At 41.9% G+C, this 19,211-nt stretch overlaps 1 protein-coding gene across 5 annotated transcripts in view; it reads left to right on the forward strand.

Moving 5' to 3' along the window:
* The first annotated feature begins 2,151 nt into the window (after positions 1-2,151).
* The window catches only part of AKAP7 (A-kinase anchoring protein 7), an 82,519-nt gene continuing 65,459 nt past the window's right edge, over positions 2,152-19,211 (forward strand). For 2 of the 5 annotated variants that reach the window (XM_081187756.1, XM_081187757.1), the window contains exons 1-4: positions 2,152-2,464; positions 7,795-7,932; positions 10,604-10,749; positions 14,707-14,843. In XM_081187756.1, the coding sequence (XP_081043882.1) occupies positions 2,194-2,464; positions 7,795-7,932; positions 10,604-10,749; positions 14,707-14,843 (692 nt within the window). In that variant the 5' untranslated portion in view covers positions 2,152-2,193. Of the gene's footprint in view, positions 2,465-5,570; positions 5,588-7,794; positions 7,933-10,603; positions 10,750-14,706; positions 14,844-19,211 lie in introns of those variants that run through there. The other 3 variants (XM_081187755.1, XM_081187754.1, XM_081187758.1) reach the window with 2 other exon arrangements.

Here is a 19,211-nt window from a genome sequence, read left to right on the forward strand (position 1 = left end):
CTTGAGATCGGAGCTGCTGTATTTCCAGAAAGATATCTCTTCCATTAGCTAACTTTCTTCCTCTAGAGGGAACATCTTTTATAGAAACTGTAATTGGTTCCATATGAGGTTTTATTTGTCTTCCTTCCAATGTCTTATTAACTCCTTCTCTTCTGATTTAGCTACGAGCTAGTTTTAGTTTTGTTAGTAGTATGATGGCAAAATTATTTCCCCCACAACTGCTATTTCAAGTTGGATATCCTAACATTATGTAGTAAGTATTCTTTAACAAGAACCCACATATTAAAAGTAATACATGTTCCTTAACTATTTTGTCAAGAGACCAATGCTATTATAATTCTTTGTAACTGTGATGTCCTATGAATCAAGCGGGGTAGATGTGGCCAGTCTATTTTCCTACACAGTCAGGAGAGCTCAGGTCTGCTCTCATCACCAAGACTTACTCATCCCATAATTATGGCAACCAACAACAAACCCTACAATGGGCTTCCGTTGGGCTTAATCCAAAAGCTGCAGCTGGTGCAGAACGCTAGATGTTGGCTTGGGTGCCCCATTGACACCATGTAACACCTTTCCTGAAGAAAATGCAGTGGCTTCCAGTGTGCTGCTGGGTGCATTTCCAAAGCCCTACATTTAGCATTTACAGCCCTAAGGAATTTGGGACCGCCTTGCCCATTACGTGCCTGCTGAACAACGACAGTCCTCAGATGTAGAACTGCTGAGAATACCATAGGCCCAGGGGGAGAAGTTAGCCTATATTAGAAAATAGACTTTTAGTGTTGCAGCTCCAGTTTTCTGGAGTCAATTACTAGCCTAAACCAGAAATTTGTCTAGCATGATGAAGCAGACCCTCCAAGTATCCCTGTTTTCCAGGGACATCCTTGATTAGGAGAAGCCGTCCCGGTTTCTGATTTGATCCCGGAATGTCCCCCTTTTCCTTAGGATGTCCCTATTTTCATTGGAGAAATGTTGGAGGGTATGGAGTTTTCTGACCCCTGAGCCGTCTGAAAACGATCCAGTATAGGGAACTTTTTTAATGTTTAATTGTGTTTTTTATATATTTTGGAAGCCTCTGAGAGTTGCTGGGGCAACCTAGTAAGATGTGTGGGTATAAATAGTAAAATTATCATTAAGAAATGGGACGTCCCTATTTTTATCGTTATCTGGGGAACCGGGTTTGAGTCTCCGCTCCTCCACATGCAGCTGCTGGGTGACCTTGGGCCAGTCACACTTCACTGAAGTCTCTCAGCCCCACTCACCTCACAGAGTGTTTGTTGTGGGGGAGGAAGGGAAAGGAGACTGTTAGCCGCTTTGAGACTCCTTAAAGGGAGTGAAAGGCGGGATATCAAATCCAAACTCTTCTTCTTCTTCTTCTTATCAGAGAAATGCTGGGGGGTATGGATGAAGTTTATAAACCTACTGGAGGCACTTTTTCTTAGAAAGGCTTTTCCTGACCCAGTCATTTATGAAACTTTCACCTTATATTTGATGAAACATTCTGTGACTTTTTTTAAGTTTGTAAGGATGTTTTATTTTAGTTTGTTGAACTGATTTATTATACTTAGAGGGTTTCCTCCCCTATGTTTCATTCTGTTTTTACCCTGTACACTGCTTCTATGCCATGAAATGGTCTATAATTCTGAATGATGATGATGACAGAAATTACAAAGCTGAGTGTGCCTTTGCGGTGCCAAGTTCTTCCACTGGGAAATCCCTTCTAGGTCATCTAGTGACGTCCTGCTCAGATGGCATGGCTTACAACCCTCTTTCAGTGAGAGCAAAATTCAGTGCATTTCTCTGGTAAATGCCAGAGGATAGCTTTGTCCTGCCTTCCCCAAAACTTGTAGCATTACTCCTATGTCTTGCCTGAAATGTTTTGTTCCCAGACATCAGAATACTCTGACAAAGATTGGGATGGTGAAGGAAAGGGGAACACAAAACAGGTGGCCCTTGGCGACAACGGAGGCAACTCTGACTGAACGCAACGATAGCATTCGGATACAACTCCGCGCCCGGCCTAATCACACTCTCTGCGGGCGCATTGCATGCTGGGATTCGTAGTTTCCTGCTAAGGCAGAGGGGCGTCTCTCCCTCCCTCCCTGCGTTCCGAGCGTTCCGCAGAACTTCGCTCTTGACCCCTCCGCCTTCCCGTAGTTGCCCGCTCCCCGCTAAGGCAGAGGTGCCAGTCGGGCTATGGTACCGCGGACCCTCTGGCTCCGGACTCTCCGTTCCGCCCGCCTTGTCGCAGGCGCAGCCGCGCCGCTTCGTCCTCGGAGCCCCCTCGGCCCGCGGGCGCCTCCTGCGGAGAGGCGGGGGCCGCGTGGTGCCTGGGTCGCCATGGCAGCTCGAGAGCGTTCGCCTCCCCGCAGGGCGGGCGCCCATGGGCTGGAGGCGGAGGCCCCGTGCGAAGCCGGAGAGAACGGGCAGTCTCTCTCGACAAGCAGCCAGCTCTTGCAGCAGACCGGTGAGCAGCAGCAGCAGCAGGAGGAGAAAGAGGCACGGGGACCTGCCTTATACGGAGCCAGACCATTGCTTAGTATTGCCTACCCTGGCTGGCAGCAGCACTCCAGGGTTTCAGGCAGGAGGCTCTCCCAACCCCGCCTGGGGATGTCAGGGGTTGAATTGGACACTGCCACTGAGTAATTGCTATTATTATTTAAATTTATATACCGCCCTATACTTGGAGGTTTCAGGGCGGTTCACAGAACAAAATCAAAATGTAAAACCACAATATATATAATCAAAATAAAAACAACAACCCAATAACATCTCCCACCCCCCTTCAAAAAAGAACCACTTTTAAAAAGGACATAGGATGTCAATCAAGCAACCAGAAGCCTAGCTAAAATGGAACATTTTTGCCTGACGCCTAAAGGTGTATAATGAAGGCTCCCCCAATTTTGGTTGTCGGTTCAGCTCCCTATTTTTGGTGTTGCTGTCCCCCTTCCGACACAAAGCTGCTTTGAAATATTTCCTGCGCTTGGGGTAGCTTGGGGTAACATGCATTCTAGCCCTCAGCACAGACACGTGTACAAAGGTACGCCTGAAGTTTTCCCCTTAAGCACAAACCATTTGGCGTACACGTCTTGTTTTCTCAGCCACAATAGCCTCAGATCTTTAGAGTCACCGTCAGAACTTTATATTAGAATTATTGCTGGGGATAAACAAGGTATTCTTATTCAGGAGGAGAAGGGCCCATTGTGCAACCTTGCTATAGATAAAAGGTAAAGGGACCCATGACCATTAGGTCCAGTTGTAGACGACTCAGGTTGCGACGCTCATCTCACTTTACTGGCCAAGGGAGCCGGCGTTTGTCCACAGACAGCTTTCCGGGTCATGTGGCCAGCATGACTAAGCTGCTTCTAGTGAACCAGAGCAGCACACGGAAACGCCGTTTACCTTCCCGCCGGAGTGGTACCTATTCATCTACTTGCACTTTGATGTGCTTTCGAACTGCTAGGTTGGCAGGAGCAGGGACCGAGCAATGGGAGCTCACCCCGCCGCGGGGATTTGAACCACCAACCTTCTGATCGGCAAGCCCTAGGCTCTGTGGTTTAGACCACAGTGCCACTCGCGTCCCTATAGATAGCTAGCTAGATAGTTTTACTGATGATGTTTAACCTTGCAGTGATTAAGCTGTGTGTATTCTGGGAATAAAAATGAGTGCTACTAGTAGCAAATGCTTGTTTGGTATCTGTGATCTCCTAGGTGCAGTACAGAATTTGGATGTGACACAGCTACATTAGATGGGCTAGTAGGGATTTATTACTTATTATTTAACCTGGAGGTAGGCTTTATGAACTCTGTATTAATTTGTAATGTTTTGTTGGGTCTCTGGACCGTAATAAAGATTGATGATGATGATGACTTATTATTCTGCCACATCTCACCCTCCAGAACTCAAAGTGGCTTGTATAGGACTTCCAGACCCAGACTTGTTTAGCTTTGGCAATATGGCTGACTATGCTCTGAAAACTATAAGCTTCTCCCAGGAGTGGGAATTGAGATAGGAGTATCAAATGGCAGTGAAGGGACAGATAGGGTAAGTGGAAATGCCACAAGGAGTATTAACACCCTGCCCTTGTAGTATACTGTGTATGGTTCAGTGTTCTTTGACATAACAGCTGGGGAAAGAAGAGTATAAAAACCAATTTGTTATGCACAATTAGCATAGAAGAAAGAACAAATGACACTGCAGGCTACTGGGTTTTGTTTACCATTCCAAATGCTCTTTTAAATGTTCACCTAATTAATGATGATTTATGTTTACACATACTTTTGCTACACTTTTGTAGCTCATTCTCCTTTCTATAAGCTTATGGTTGGCATGAAATTATTTTTGCTTTCTCCTCGTATCCTTACAACAACCCTGTGAGAAATTTGGCTGGAAATGACTTGCCCAGCGCTAACCAAGGGAGTGTCATAGTTTTAACTGCAACACTTTATCTGCTGTACCACATTACCACAAACTATGAAATCACTGCCTTTTCTTCCTAGTTTTTTTTCTGCTTGTGGAATCTACTTTCTCAGAGAAACTCTAGGCCATGAATTATTGGGGTGATGGAGGGATTTTTCTGTCCTTTGTGTTGCAGTTAGAGCCATGAAGGCAACATGATTTGCATTTGGCCTGCTTTTATAGCTGCCAGCAATTCACAACTTGCAGGATGCCTTGGTACCTTTTAATAAAATTCGATTGAGAAATGCAGGCTCCCAAAATGGAGTGCATTTACATCTATCATCTCAAACAGCAGTTGTTTATTCAAGCAGGGAAGCACTTCATGTTGGTAGGTGTAGAAGTGCTTTCCTGGAGTAGCTTTAAATGAGCAGGAGTAGTTTACACCCCACGGCACTGGCAGTGCAAACAGCACCAAAAAGAAATATTGCTGAAGAAATGGCTGAAGCAAACTACTATTGCTTGAAAGGGAACCCCCAGATACAGCCTTCCTAGTTTTGCAGAGCCTAAATTACGCAAGATAGCCAAGCCTCCTGGGAAAGAGCAACACATCACTCTGTTCTATATCGGCAATAAATATAATTAAGGATGAATCTTGCTTCAGTGTGGAATCTGTAAGGAGAATAGTTTATGACTGGGATCCTATAAAACCACATACCTACTGTCCATCCCACACGTGCTCATAATTCAGCACTTATCCGGCTTGTTATAATTCAGTGGTATTATCAATACAGCCTTATGGCCTCCACAGAGCCCCAGTTCAAAACATATATTTAATTTAAGAAAGATGAACAAAATGTATATGTTTGGGAAGCAGTTAGAGATGCAGCCCAATTCAAGGCATATTTACCCAGAAAGAAGTCCACTGTGTCCAGCGTAACTTCTAATCAGGCATGCTTTGTATTGCAGCGTTGATCTTAATGTCCCAGAGCCACCATGGATCTTTTAGTATCTGTTCTACAAGTTCAGTTCAAATTACACATCAGCAAATGATAATAACAGGCAACCATAAATTATGTACTGAAGTTACTGTTTCTGAACTGCAGAGAATTACACATCAAATTTGTCAACCTGCAGCAAGCCCAACACTATGACTCACTTGTTTATCTCATCCTCTGGATAATTTCCCTTGAGGTAATCCCTTCTTCACTTGTTACTACTACAAACAGTGACGTTCGACACTTGCCTGGTTGTTTGGATGCTGATACTTTAAAGTCGAAATATATAATTTTGGGGGGGCAAAAATGGCACTTTAGCTTTTCTCTTCCTTCCCATCAGGGTAAAGGGTGTATTTTATTTTTGGATACAGTTGACGATGAAATCAGCCATACAACAGTCAATTGCCAGAATCGCCTTTTGCTCCTGATTATAGGATGACAAACTTGGGTTTGTCATGGAAAGTGCACACAACAGGAAGCTATGGCCAGGCATAGCTTCGCCATTAATATGTCATTATGATGCATTTGCAAACCCGTTTGTCACTCTTACAATTTACAGTTTTGGCGTACACTTAAAACCTCCAAGGCATGTACCTAAAAGATGTAATGTGTGAAGCTTATATGCAAACAATGACAACACGTTTATTTTTCCTGAACGTCTGAGGGTGATAAGCTGTGCCTGAGACTTTTCTATAGTTGGAAATTCAGATAGATACCCTTCATGCCTAACACTGGAGGTAGATAGGAATTCTGAGATGACAGAATGACCATTCACACTAAACCACTGTGTGTGCAGAGATTTGCATGATATTCCCTTTTTCCTATATGAGTAGGATCCTCTGCAGATTTTGCATGCAGGAGACAGAACAGAAGATCAGTTCTCCCCCCTCCCTTAAATCCCACGAGGCTTTTATATAGAGAATGGCTGGGAGGATTCACTTCCCCCAAGGCACAGAGGAGAGGATCTCTGAATCGGGAAGGAAGATTTTAACCTCTCATATTTACATGATGGCAAACCTGTGTTTGTCACTGTATGTGCGTACAACAGGAAGCTGTAGATGCAATTCACCTAAATGCCACATTTCTTTTTTAATCAGCCAGCAGCTACTTCCTGTACAACCTTCAGGATCAGCTAACAACTGCCTTGTTAGCCTTCCCTCGCTGCTTTAAACTGAAGCCAATTAGTATCTAATCAGGTGATTTATCTCCCCTAGCACTACGGATGAGGGATGAGGTATCTAAGAGACGCTATACAGGGCACTAATAATCTGGATCATGTGCTTGTGTTTTTTACACTTCACTTCATCTATCAAGCCAGTGATTTCTTTGCCACAAGAACGGAACAGGTGTGTCTGTTGCCAAATTCCCCCATTGGGTTAGATTTGGACTACCTGGCAGCGGAGATCTGAAAAAGGAGGGCTCTGTAGTAATGAGCTATTTCCTGATATGTTGAATTTCAGATGTAACACTTCTTCCACTACACAACTATAACTGTTATGTCATACTACAATTATACCTGCATAATGAAAGAAGCATTACATCACTAATTCAGTGTAACAGTTATGATGGTCTGTCCTTAGATTGCTACTATCAGTTTAGAGTCACAGTTACTTGTTTTTATTTTTAAAAGACTCAGTAAGTTGTACCTTTTCATTAACAAAAGGTGTATAATTGTTTTTATGTGACAACAGTTGTCACCTAAGTTGGCAGGGCTCATTTGACATCAACACAAAATAGAACCTTTAGTGTCATCAGCCCAGCCCTGTAGAATATGCAAAAAATGTGCCTTCCGCTAAAACCTTTTCATTCTTCCAGGCTTGTGCAGGCAATTAAGAATACATATTTCCATGCTAGTTAGTTGATGGTATCTTGATTTTATTTTTTATGTGTTTTTATAATATATAGGTATATTATTTTAAACAGCTTTGATATTTTTAATGAGGTATATGAATATTTTTATAAAAAATAAAAAATAAGTAAGGAATTTGATTATGTATATAGTTGAAGAATCCACACCCTGTTTATAAGAACCCACAAGTTGTTTAGAAGATAGGCATACACAGATGCAGTAGTAGGGAAAACACTCTGGTGTAGAGGATTGGAAGTTTAATCATTCTCAACTGCATAGATCCTTGTAAAGCAAGTCAGCATTACTTGTGGCTTTCAAAAAGGGAGTCAAGACACACAGATGTATTTTGGGATTGTTCATAAAACATCGAAAGCTAAGAATGAAACCTAAACTTGCAGTTTGGAGGAACAAGCAAGTGCTTTGTGAGAGCCTCTGGTATTCTGCTTGAAAAGCTGCCTTGCAGTGAGCTGTGAGCCTGGAACTGAGTTTTATTGGCGATGATTTCATCAGCCTTGAAATCTAAAACCCAACTCATTGTTTCAAATGTATTCCAGATGGAAGGCAAATTGTGGAGCGGAAGAAAAAGCAAAGAAAAAAACGAAAAGAGGAATCCCGCCGTCTTGATGATTCTGTATGTTGCTTGATGATGGAAATGCCATTTGCCAAAGCAGATATTGAAGATGAATTTAGTAGTAAGTATAAATACTAATCCAGAGCTGTGAAGTTGCTTTAGCTCAAATTTCCATCTTGGAAGTAAACAAGCATGTTCCACTTGGGCCAAATTTCTTCGTATTTTGTACTCTGACCTTAGCAATTACAAATGCATCTATTGTAGTCCTTGAATGTTGGCGCCACCTCTCCCCAAAGTCCCAAATGTTTGCATCCTTTAACCACAAAAATGCACTCAGATCCCGAGTGAATCACAAAATATTCTATGAACTACAAATTCTCCGCTTCCTAGTGCTTGCCCTTTAAGAAAATGCAGAAAAATGTGCAATTATGATAATGAAAAATACAATAAAAAGGTAATGAGCAAATGCTGAGATTGTTTGAATTGCAGATTTGAAACAGCTAATTAAAGGGCTGATTGTGGCAGGAGGTACCAGAACAGGGCCAATTAAATCTTCCAGCAGCAGGAAGATAACCTCAGTTGTGTTTTGCAAATCTGGCCTGGACAGGGTGGCGCCGTTATTTCATCGTCAGTTAAGAAACAATAACCATCACCACAAATATATGCATGGGGAGTAATGTTTTTGTTTATTCCTGTGTTGCGTATTTTTATATTGTTAATCACCCGGTGATCCTTGGATGAAAGGCAGTTTAGAAATTTCATAAATAAATCAGAGTTGTAAAAAGACAGTGAGTGCAGCATAGAAAATACTGGAATGTACTGGTTCAGAAGCAACATTAAATTATGTTGGTTTTGGAGAAAACATAGAAGCCTTTGAGAGCATATCTGTTTATGCCTATGGGACCGCCTCTCCTGGTATGCCCCGCGGAGGACCTTAAGGTCCATAAATAACAACACTTTGGAGGTCCCATGCCTCAAGGAGGTTAGATTGGTCTCAACTAGAGCCAGGGCCTTTTCAGCCCTGGCCCCGACTTGGTGGAACGCTCTGTCACAGGAGACCAGGGCCCTGCAGGATTTGACATCTTTCTGCAGGGCCTGCAAGATGGAGCTGTTCCGCCTGGCCTTCCGCTTGGACTCACTCTGACCCCTTATATGGGATATGGTATATAAAATTTCCCTTGGCTTTTTTGCTGGGCCATGTAGGACCAGCATGGATAGCTAGATCGGGTGAATATCTGATGTTTCCTCCCTTTATGACCATTTATGGGCTACTACTAAAATGAGGCTGCATTTTAAGCTATATTTTAAGCCGTATTTTAATAAACTGTTTTTTTTCTTTTTTCTTTTTTCTATTACCTTTTATTGTAATTCATATTCAGTGTTAGCCGCCCTGAACCAGGCCCTGGCCAGGGAGGGCAGGGTATAAATAAAAATTTATTAGTTTTATTATTACTATTTATTTGTAACATTTATAGCCAAGTAGATGTACATAGGACTGAGACTTTTATCCTGAGGTAGTCATAGTGGAAATGGAAGCAGGGGAGCTTTTGTTACAGGTTAGGTAATCCAGGACACATTTTTCTGTGATGCCATGCATGCCAGCCTCTGACAGATTACCACAAGGGTATATGTAGCCATTGACAGGAAAGCAGATGCCCAGTAAAGGGAGTAATCAATAAATTAATTAATTTTAGGAAAAAATGTATATGACCTAAAATCCTCTTACAATGTCAGGCCCTTGTTTCTGTCACCCTATGTTAGAATTCCAGTTCACTTCTTGAGGTGTTAGACAGGGGTTCCAATCTTCAACTCAGCCGTGAATCTGTGACCTTGGGCCAATGGTTGTCTTTCAGCCTAACCTACCTCATAGGGGTATTGGAAGATAAAAGGGGGATCGGAAAAACCCACAAGCTTCTTTAAGGAAAAGTGGGATATAAGTGCAGTATTATTATTTTGTTAAGCCACCCAAAGGGCAACAACTATGCATAAGAGGGAGGTGTCAGTAGAATTAGAGGAAACCTGAGGTTTGCTGAAGTTCAAGAAATATTTTAAAAGAAATAAATACTTTAGAAATATTTCTAAAAAGAAAGAACCCCGCAGCCCAGTGAGGACTGAGCAGGCGCAGTAGGCTTAGATTGACTGTTGAAGAGTAAATGGAAAACATGTGGGATGTGTGGAATGGAACGGAACGGCTGGAATCCTAGGCAGGGAACCCTTTATACAACAAAATTTTGTGGGAGGTCTCTGTCATACATGTTATATTTCAAAAAGTATGATACCTGAATTTATTTATTACTATTTATTTTATTTACTAGACTTAAATACTTCCCTTTATAAGATCTTGGGGTGGTTCACATGATAAAATACAAGGCAAAAGCCACCAACAAACACTTAAAACAAAAACAACCAAACAATAACAGCCCCCCCAAAAAAACATATTCAAAAGGCTAGAATATTAATCAACCAAAGGCCTGGTTGAAGAGGAACATTTTCACCTGGCGCCTAAAGATATATAATGAAGGCACCAGGCGAACCTCCCTGGGGAAAGACTGCACAAACAGGGAGCCACTGCAGAAAAGGTCCGTTCTCGTGTTGCCACCTTCCGGACCTCATGTGGGGAAGGTACACAAAGAATGCCTCAGATCATGAACACAGAGTCCGGGTCGGTTTGTACAGGAAGAGGTGGTTCTTGAGGTATTGACTCTTTGCGTACTAATTTCGAGAATTTATGTATTGTTCTACTCACGTGTGCACAGTATCGTAACACCTCTCCACCCTCCTTTCCTACCCAGATAAAAGCGCAGCTAAACCATATGTTAAAAAGACAAGAAAGAGAACTACTGGGAGGGAAAGTGAGGAAGACAATCTAATAAAGAAGAAAAAGAAAAATCAAGATAAACCAAATTACTTCATCTCAGTTCCAATCACAAATCCAAAGGTAGCCTTACTTTTTATTATTATTCTGATCTCATAGAGGACAAAATCACTTGTGAATAATGAAACCAGAGCTTAGACAGTGATTCTGTGCCTTGAAGCAGAAGGGTTTTGTGCTTTGAACTGGTGGTTCCAGAAATCTTCCCTTGCTTTCCCAACAATAAAGGTGAGGAACGAAGGAAACTGGCTCTCTTGGGAGTTGCTCCTCAAGGCGCTTGATTCCCAAAGGAGCTGCCTCCTTTTCGCTACTGAACAGTTGTTTAGTGGGAGAAATTGTGGGGAATAGAAGTTTGAACCTGCAGTTGCAGCACCAGGAGCGTTGGATTGGTTCTGCCACTGTGCTTGTACTGCGCTAAGCTCCTGGCCCCCTTCCCTCTCAGTTACCACCAGTGACTTCCACATTGGGAAGCCAGGTAAGCAATGTTGCCCTACTCTGCCCAGCAGCTGCCACTGCCCAGTTGAATGTGAAGTTGCTGAGCAGCAGGAAAAGCAGCAGGTCTCTTCCTTGCTCTTCAGCTAATCAGCTCAGAAGCAGGGGTGGATAACATAGGGAGGAAGGTTATATGTATGTTGCATGGGTGCTAATAAATGCATGCACGTATATGCCATGTATGGTTGCCTTCTCTGCAGTCTCTGGTGTGTGGTGTGTGCTCTGCCCCACTGCCAGCTCTGCCCCTATACATAATTTGGTTTTGGCCCAACCCACCATTGCACGCGGTCCCTTATAGAGATGATCCAGTATGTGGCCTACGAAGTGTGTACACATAGACCTCTGGGTATGGACATTCCTTTGAGTGCTAGAAACTTATGTATACACGAGAATACGAATTTGGAGACAGAATGGTGTTCCTTTCCTTTTTCAAAAGAAGAGCTCTCCCATGCCATGTTGGAAGCTGTTTCTGCCAGCCTGCTGACAGTGTCAGGAATGTGCTTCCTCAAGTTCAGTTCAGACATGATAAACTGCAGCAATGGCTACCTAGCCCTTTGACTGTGCTCTGCTCCCACGGTTGGAGGCAGTATGCCTTTGAGTACCAGTTGCTGGGAACCACAAGTGAGAGGTGTACTGCTGCACTGAGGTCCTTTTTCCTGGCTCCCACATACACACAGCTGTCTTCTGGAGAACAAGATGTTGGACTACATGGGTCTTTGGCCTGATCCAGCAGGGTTTTTCTTATGTAAGTTTCGGGCTCATATGCTCCTCCCTTCGCCTTCCACAATGAGGAGAAGGATGCTTTTGGTTCCATTTTGATTAGTTTATTCTAGGAATAAGCTATCTGTTGTTTTTAATAACTGCCATGCACTGGTTTCAGATATAAATTTATTTTAGGTCCATTTGATTACTTCTTTTAATTGGACTGTAATGTCTGCTGGATGAAAACAAATCTTTGATTTCCTTAATTTAGTTCAGGAAATTTCTCATCTAAACAACATTTAATAGTTACTTGATTTAATTTCCAGTAATACTGCAGTTGAATGTATGCTGTAGCAATTTTTTTTTGCTTTGCTTCTGTGCATAGCAAAAATGACTGGGTGTAATTTGAAGACAAGCATTTTCTTATATGGCTGTTACTGGATGGAAAAATAAAGCTAAATAACTTAATAGCCTTTACAAGGCAAAACTCATTATCCAACTTCATCTTACAAAGCAACTAGATTCATTTTCTTCAGCAAGATTGTGTCAGCCAAGTACATTGCTGCAAACAAGAATATGTAACTAACTAACTAAATAAAACCAAACATTAAAATGTGCAAGGTTATCGTCCTTGTCAGTTGCCAATATTAGGAATTGTAATTTGTAATGTCAAATGATCTTTCCCATTTCCTGAGGTGTTTTAGAATATAGTTTTGCATGGGCAGGGTCCTTTCCAACTCTACAATTCTATGATTCTTGATTGGTGTACAAAATTTCAATGTGGGTGATTTTTTAGTTGTTTTTATCTTATATGAATCCCCTGAATTATGTTTTTATAGTAAAGTGATGGATTATATAGAATTAAGATATATATTAGGTGGACATGTTGGTGCTGACCTTTAAATCCCTAAACGGCCTTGGTCTTGTGTACCTGAAGGCGCATCTCCACCCACATAGTCCAGTTTTGACACTGAGATCCAGCTCTGAAGGCCTTCTGGCAGTTCCCTCACTACAAGAAGTGAAGTTGCAAGGAACCAGGCAGAGGGCCTTTATGGCAGTTCTGCCCAAATGTCAAAGAGCTAAACAATCATAGAACTTTTCGCAGGCATGTGAAGGCAGCCCTGTTTCAGGAAGCTTTTGATGTTTGATGTTTTGGTGTGTTGCTTTATACTTTGCTGGAAGCCACCCAGAGTGCCTGGGGCAACCCAGTCAGATGGGCGGGGTACAAGAAATTAATAGCAACAACAACAACAACAACAACAACAACAGCCTAATAGATCACATCAGACTGGTTCCCTAATTGAAATCCATCTGTTGTCTTAAGCAAACACTAACAGAACAATTGGTAGTTATTTGGGACTCATTTTAACCCCACTTATGTGCTATTAAACTCAGTGAGTAGGCATGCATTGGGCTGCAACATGTATTTACAGAGTTCCCAAATGGCTATTTAGCACTTGAAATTTGTCGCTTGTAAAATATGTGATTCTGTGTCATTCTGAAAAGCCATTTATGGTCTCTCCGATACATGTGGTCTGTGGCTTCATGTCCCTCGAGCCTTCCAAGTTGCTCCACTCTCTTTGGGGTGCTCCATGGATGAGAGCTAAAATTCCAGGAACAGCCTGGCATGAAGGGGGAAGCTTGTGGATTAACTGAGCAGAGAAGCTTTTGCCCCCTGTTTCTAAGGATGGGTGACGGCCAGGGGCATCGGTCACTTCTGAGGTTGGATCTCTAGCCTAGTAAGGGGAAGGAAGGCAAGAGAAGCAGCCTGGGACTTGCTGGAGAGGTTGGCCAGGTTCCCCCTTGCTCAGTGCACTGTTGTGGCATTATTCTGTGCTTTTCACATGTACTTTAATTCTCACTCTGCATAGTAAGAAAACCTGGGGGAATCAGTCATAAAGCTATTATTGAGAGAAATAAGATCTGTATTTAGTTCTGTAGCCAGAGAACTAATCTGATACTGGGGGGTGGGATGGGGTGGGACATAACAATGTGTAGACAAATCCTTTGAGGGCAATCATAACCCTACGGTAATGAACACAGTAAAAATCCCCTGTATGCATAACATATCAACCAGAAGTCAGCCATCAATATTTCAAGGCAGCTTTCCCAGGGAACTCTGTCCCTTTGACATTTTAAGCGATCAACTGATTAAAGAAGTGAAATGCTGAAGATGCTGGTAATTTGGTTTGACAGAACTGATGCCCTGAAGTGTGAAAACTAACAACTCTCTGTAGAAAATAATATAAAACTTTGCTGGCTTGCAGCATTGTGCACGATCAAGCCCCAACCAACATCTGTATTAGATCAGTTGAGTCATTTTGTATGAAAAGTGCTAATGTGTTAAGAGGCACTCCTAAGGCTGCATTGTAACATGTATCCCGTCTGCTTTGAGCGAAGCGGAGCCCATCTCTTCACTCTGAAAGGGAGTATGGGCTATAACGTGCTCTTTCGTCCTGCATCCAGATCAGACCAAGGTTTTCTGTAACCTTGATGTTTTTCCCATGTATTTGTGCTTTCCTCAGAATACATAGAACAGAGGGTGGATTTGGCTTTAAAAATCATGTCCTAATAAATGTATATTGTTTTGTGTTTCCTGTCTGATTTCCTTCCTATCATGGTGGGTTGTCTTAAGGCAAGAAGCACCACAAACTGGGAAAGTCTCTTGCAGGAGTCCAGTTCAAGTAAAACAGACATTGTGCTTGAGCTTTGTTTGTGTTCTCGCACTATCCTTTATGCAGAGCAAAGCGTTTTCTTTGTGTTTGCTGCTGATTGCACTAATAAAAAAAAAGTAATATTGTTTTTGTATGTGTTTCTGTTCTCCCTCAGATCACAGACACTATTCAGCTGCTCCAGGATAAAATAGTACAAAAGGATAGCAGGCTTTCTAAAGCAATGGTTCATTGTGGTTCTTTGCATATCACCCTCTCTGTTCTACATTTGGCCAGTGAAGAAGCAGTTGACAAGTAAGCATTTTACTCTGAAATAACATGCTGTCTTAAAATCTACTTAAAAGTGTGGTAACCCAAAAAAGGGTAACAGAAAAATTGTGGTTTCATTTTAACTATAATTATGACATTAATGACACATAGCTGGGGTTAATAATTTATATTAGTAGTGTTATGCCTTCTGTGGTATAGAGGAAACTTTTTTCGTATAAAAGTGCTCACATCACATAGGTAATAAGGGGACAAAATTATATGCAAACCACGGATAATTAGCTATGCAAACTGGAGACTGCTAATCTCCCCCCAAAGATTCCTGCTAGCCCATACCTTTGTTAGTAATTTGGAGCCCTGTGTGCAGTTCTCGTAGCCTCATCTCAAAAAAGTTATTATATAGCTGTAAAATGTATAATGATTAGAGATTGGAGTACCTTCTTTAAAAGGAAAGGCTAAAGCATTTAGAGAATTTTATGTTTGATCAAAGATAATTGAAGGCCAAACTGTAGATCACTTTAATCACATAACCTAAAGGTCATAGCCCTGATGAAGTGAAGAAGGATGGAATTTTTGTCCAGTTTGCATCTTCTTCTCAACATGCTGCAGTCTCAGTGATGCTTGGACCCCTCTGAGCACGCCTCTTAATAAATACAGTGGTACCTCGGGTTACAGACACTTCAGGTTACAGATGCTTTAGGTTACAGACTCTGCTAATCCAGAAATAGTACCACGGGTTAAGAACTTTGCTTTAGGATGAGAACAGAAATTGCGCAGCAGCAGCAGCATGGTGACAGCAGGAGGCCCCATTAGCTAAAGTGGTGCTTCAGGTTAAGAGCAGTTTCAGGTTAAGAACGGACCTCCAGAACGAATTAAGTTCTTAACCCAAGGTACCACTGTTGTTAAAAACATGGATGTAGCTTAGCTGCTACACACTACACCAGCTCTCTAATAAATATATCATAGCAAAAGGTTTTGTAGACCAGAGCCCACATATCAGATGCATACAGGATTATCCTCTGCTGTCAGGAATACACATATATGAAGGAAGAGAAAATATAAAGCTATTGAGTCAAAACACCATGAAATGATAAATTCCAACACCTGTCACTGGCTAATCTCTCTCTCGCTCGCACGCGCGCGTGTACACACACACAATTCTTATATTAGTACATTAATATCCTGACTTTCTTCTAGCATGGGCCTCAGTTTAGTATCCAGGAGGTCTCCCATCCAAGTACTCATTAGACTAAAACCTGCTTAATGTCAGGAGGTGGTTGCATTATGTGCTGTGAGGCCGTATTCTAGTCTATAATGGCCTCTTTAATAGTGAGCCTTGTAATAATGAGGTGTATAGCAACTAGTGTAGTTGAGTCAGCTAATATGGTCTCCAGTAATGGAGTAAGATTGCAATCTTATGCACACTTACTTGGGAGTAATCTCCCTTGCACTGAGTGGAGCATGCACATGTCATGAGTGAACTAACAAATTTGCTTTGTGAACCTTTTGTACACCTCTGCCTTTGGCTCTTTGTTTTTTTGACAAATTTGCTTTCAGCAAAGTATGGCATGGGCTTAAGTTGCTCAGACTTCTCAGTGCTGTAGCTAATAGCTGGGTAATTTAATGAAAGTGAATCACAAAAGAGAAATGGACAAAGAGATATAATGAGTCCACAACCAATCCTTTCAACAGCACTATGCTAAAAGCTAAAACTCTTCCATTTGTTTTGCTTCCAATAAATTTGGGTGTGATCCTCAAAGTCTCGAGTGAGTGGCTATAGAGCTCTGTCAGTGTGTGCCCAAGTAAGGGCTTTGAGGACTGCAGCAGAATTAGCTCTCTGCACAGCTTTAAATTAAAAATTGAAGAAGGGAATGAGTTTCCTCCTTTCTGACAAGTGTAGTCTCTAGTCATTAAATGTCATGTTTTGTTTCATAACGTCTCTCCAAATGTGCACTGCTTCTGAAGAACTGCTTTGCCACATTCTCAGGCCGCTCTCTCTCTCTCTGTAGTGCAACATCTTTGTCCAGTTCCAAAACCTATACAGTAATGCAGTTTACATTTCCGCGCTCATTATTTCTGATTGGTTGAAGTTGTGTCAACTTGATGGCCTGTATATTTGACAACACAAGTGATATATGCAAATACCACTTGAGAAACCTTCAGTTGACAGGAAAAAGTTTCATCTTTCATTAATTAAAAATAGTAAACATTTAGGCTTGTGGAGAAACCCTTTATAACACAGCAGGCTTGAGCAGCTTAGAAACTAGAAAACAGCTTATTTGTTTCTTGATTTGTTCAGTTATTTAGGCTTTTATTCTGCTTTTCTGTTAATCCACTGGGCCAATTACACACACATGTCAGTTCCCCCTCAATTTCCAAGGATGAGTCCTGATTCTTGTTACTTCTGCTTCACATTAGCCACCAGGAAAGCAATCAAAGGCCACACAGCCAAGACTTTGCATTGCAGTGTAAAAGTGTGCAAGCACCAATCACATTGCTCACTCATTGCCTGGATACTTACTATGACCCCAGCAGAGGCCTTATTAGACTGGGAGGTACCCACACAAAGCGGGCAATCTGTGTGATTGATACTTGCATATGTTGCTGCTGCTGTGTGCAGCATGTGGAAATGTACCCCATCTCCAGTCCATGTTTTAGCTTAGCATCTGCAACTGCTTCCAGTGTAAATAAAACCCAGGGTTGTGTGGCTGTCACTGGAATGCCTCCTTTGGGTGTCTTTGTCACCACAGTCAGCACACAAATTCCTTTGCATCTACTCTTATTATTTCTGAAGCATGTTCTGGTCTGAACTGTGTGTTTCTCTTGACTGTTCAGTTTATTTTTATTTGATTTTACGGGCTTTCTCTGTAGTTGTGCTTTGGTTTATGTAGGCTACATTCTTCTGGTATTTCTTTCTACGCTTAAGTAAAAAGAGCCCTCCATTCTTCATCTGTCAAACCTCTTCTCTGCAGTTCCCATAGTTGCATATCCAGAATTTCAGAGGAGGCTGGCAGGAAGGTCCTGGACTCCTTAGCAGCTTACCTTAACATTCACAATCTCTCCTCTACATAGCTGTTACTCTCATGACTCTCATATCTTCCCAGCACTCTCTGATAGTAGATTGCTCAAGATATTTAAATAACCTATCTTTGCACCCAGCAGACAAGTTACCGTGCATTCCTCCAGTCCCTCACCTCACTAGTTATATTCTTCATAATTGATTCACCCAGAACAAACACTTTGCATACCCAGCCTATTGATGTTTCATCTTCTGCAGGGATGTCCTTATCTGAGAGGATACTCATTGTAGCAAACAGCGTGTCCTTGTGGCCTGGGGTTGTTGAGTAATCCTCAGCAGTTACTGCTCTAATAATTGTATTTATGCATTGCTGCTTTAATCATAATAGGAATTTTAGGTCACAGCCTTTTTTATTTGTGAAGCTTAGCATTGAACTCACTGGTAATACTTGCTTGAGTACATTGACCTGGTTTTGACTCTGCCTTTAACAAAGCAATTCGTAGGGAAGAAAGGCCAGAATGAAAGGAGACTGAAAATGTTGAGAGCGCATACTACATTTAAAATTATTAAGCTCCCAGCTAGCTTCACACAGAATAGAAAGCTGACAAATAAGCAGGTTTTTAAGTGACACAATGCCAGAATGAAAGTGAATGCACCAGCAACACATCATTACCCGTCCTTATCTTCCAGCAGTTTTGTGCCTTTCTTCTTCCTGTTGGCTTTTGAAGTGAATTGGCCCTCATACCTTCCCTTCCAGTGATTTCAGTTATTTTGCACAGAACATTACTTTGTGGAAACACCCTAGGCCATGACCCCAAATAGAGAAGTGATAGGTATTACAAAACAAATTTGAATCCAGCACAGTCTGTGTCACCAGTTTGAGAGGATTCTGCTGTAATGTGAGATCCAGCTGATCCCTGAGGCGCAGAGCTCTCATCAAGGGCGAGGTTGTATGTTTTAGCAGAAGTGAGAGTCTCTCGTGCTTCTGCTTTCTTTGCTGCACTGTAATTTATGAACTGGCTATTGACCAGATACGGAGTCCATCACACAGAGAATCTACTGAGGATAGTAGATTAGTAAGCCTTCATTTTCAGAACAGCTATCAAAGGGTATTTCTGATGCAAAAGGCAAGCTGAGCGACAGTAGCAGGAGTGAAAAGGAGGGGGAGGGAAGGGGGTGTCCATATTGTAAGGTGAAAAGAAAGGGATGTCTTAATTTACAGCATATTCTAGTCAGTCATCCGCAAGTAACTTGTTCATAGTGTGCTTTTGACACATCAAAACCACTATAAGTCAGTGTCACAAATGAATTATGTGGCTTTCATTTTCATTTTTTTGTGGGGAGGAGGTTTGTAAATCTGGTGTGCAATTCGGGAA

Source organism: Podarcis bocagei (genome assembly GCF_964188305.1).
Source record: "Podarcis bocagei genome assembly, chromosome: 3".
Taxonomy (NCBI): domain Eukaryota; kingdom Metazoa; phylum Chordata; class Lepidosauria; order Squamata; family Lacertidae; genus Podarcis; species Podarcis bocagei.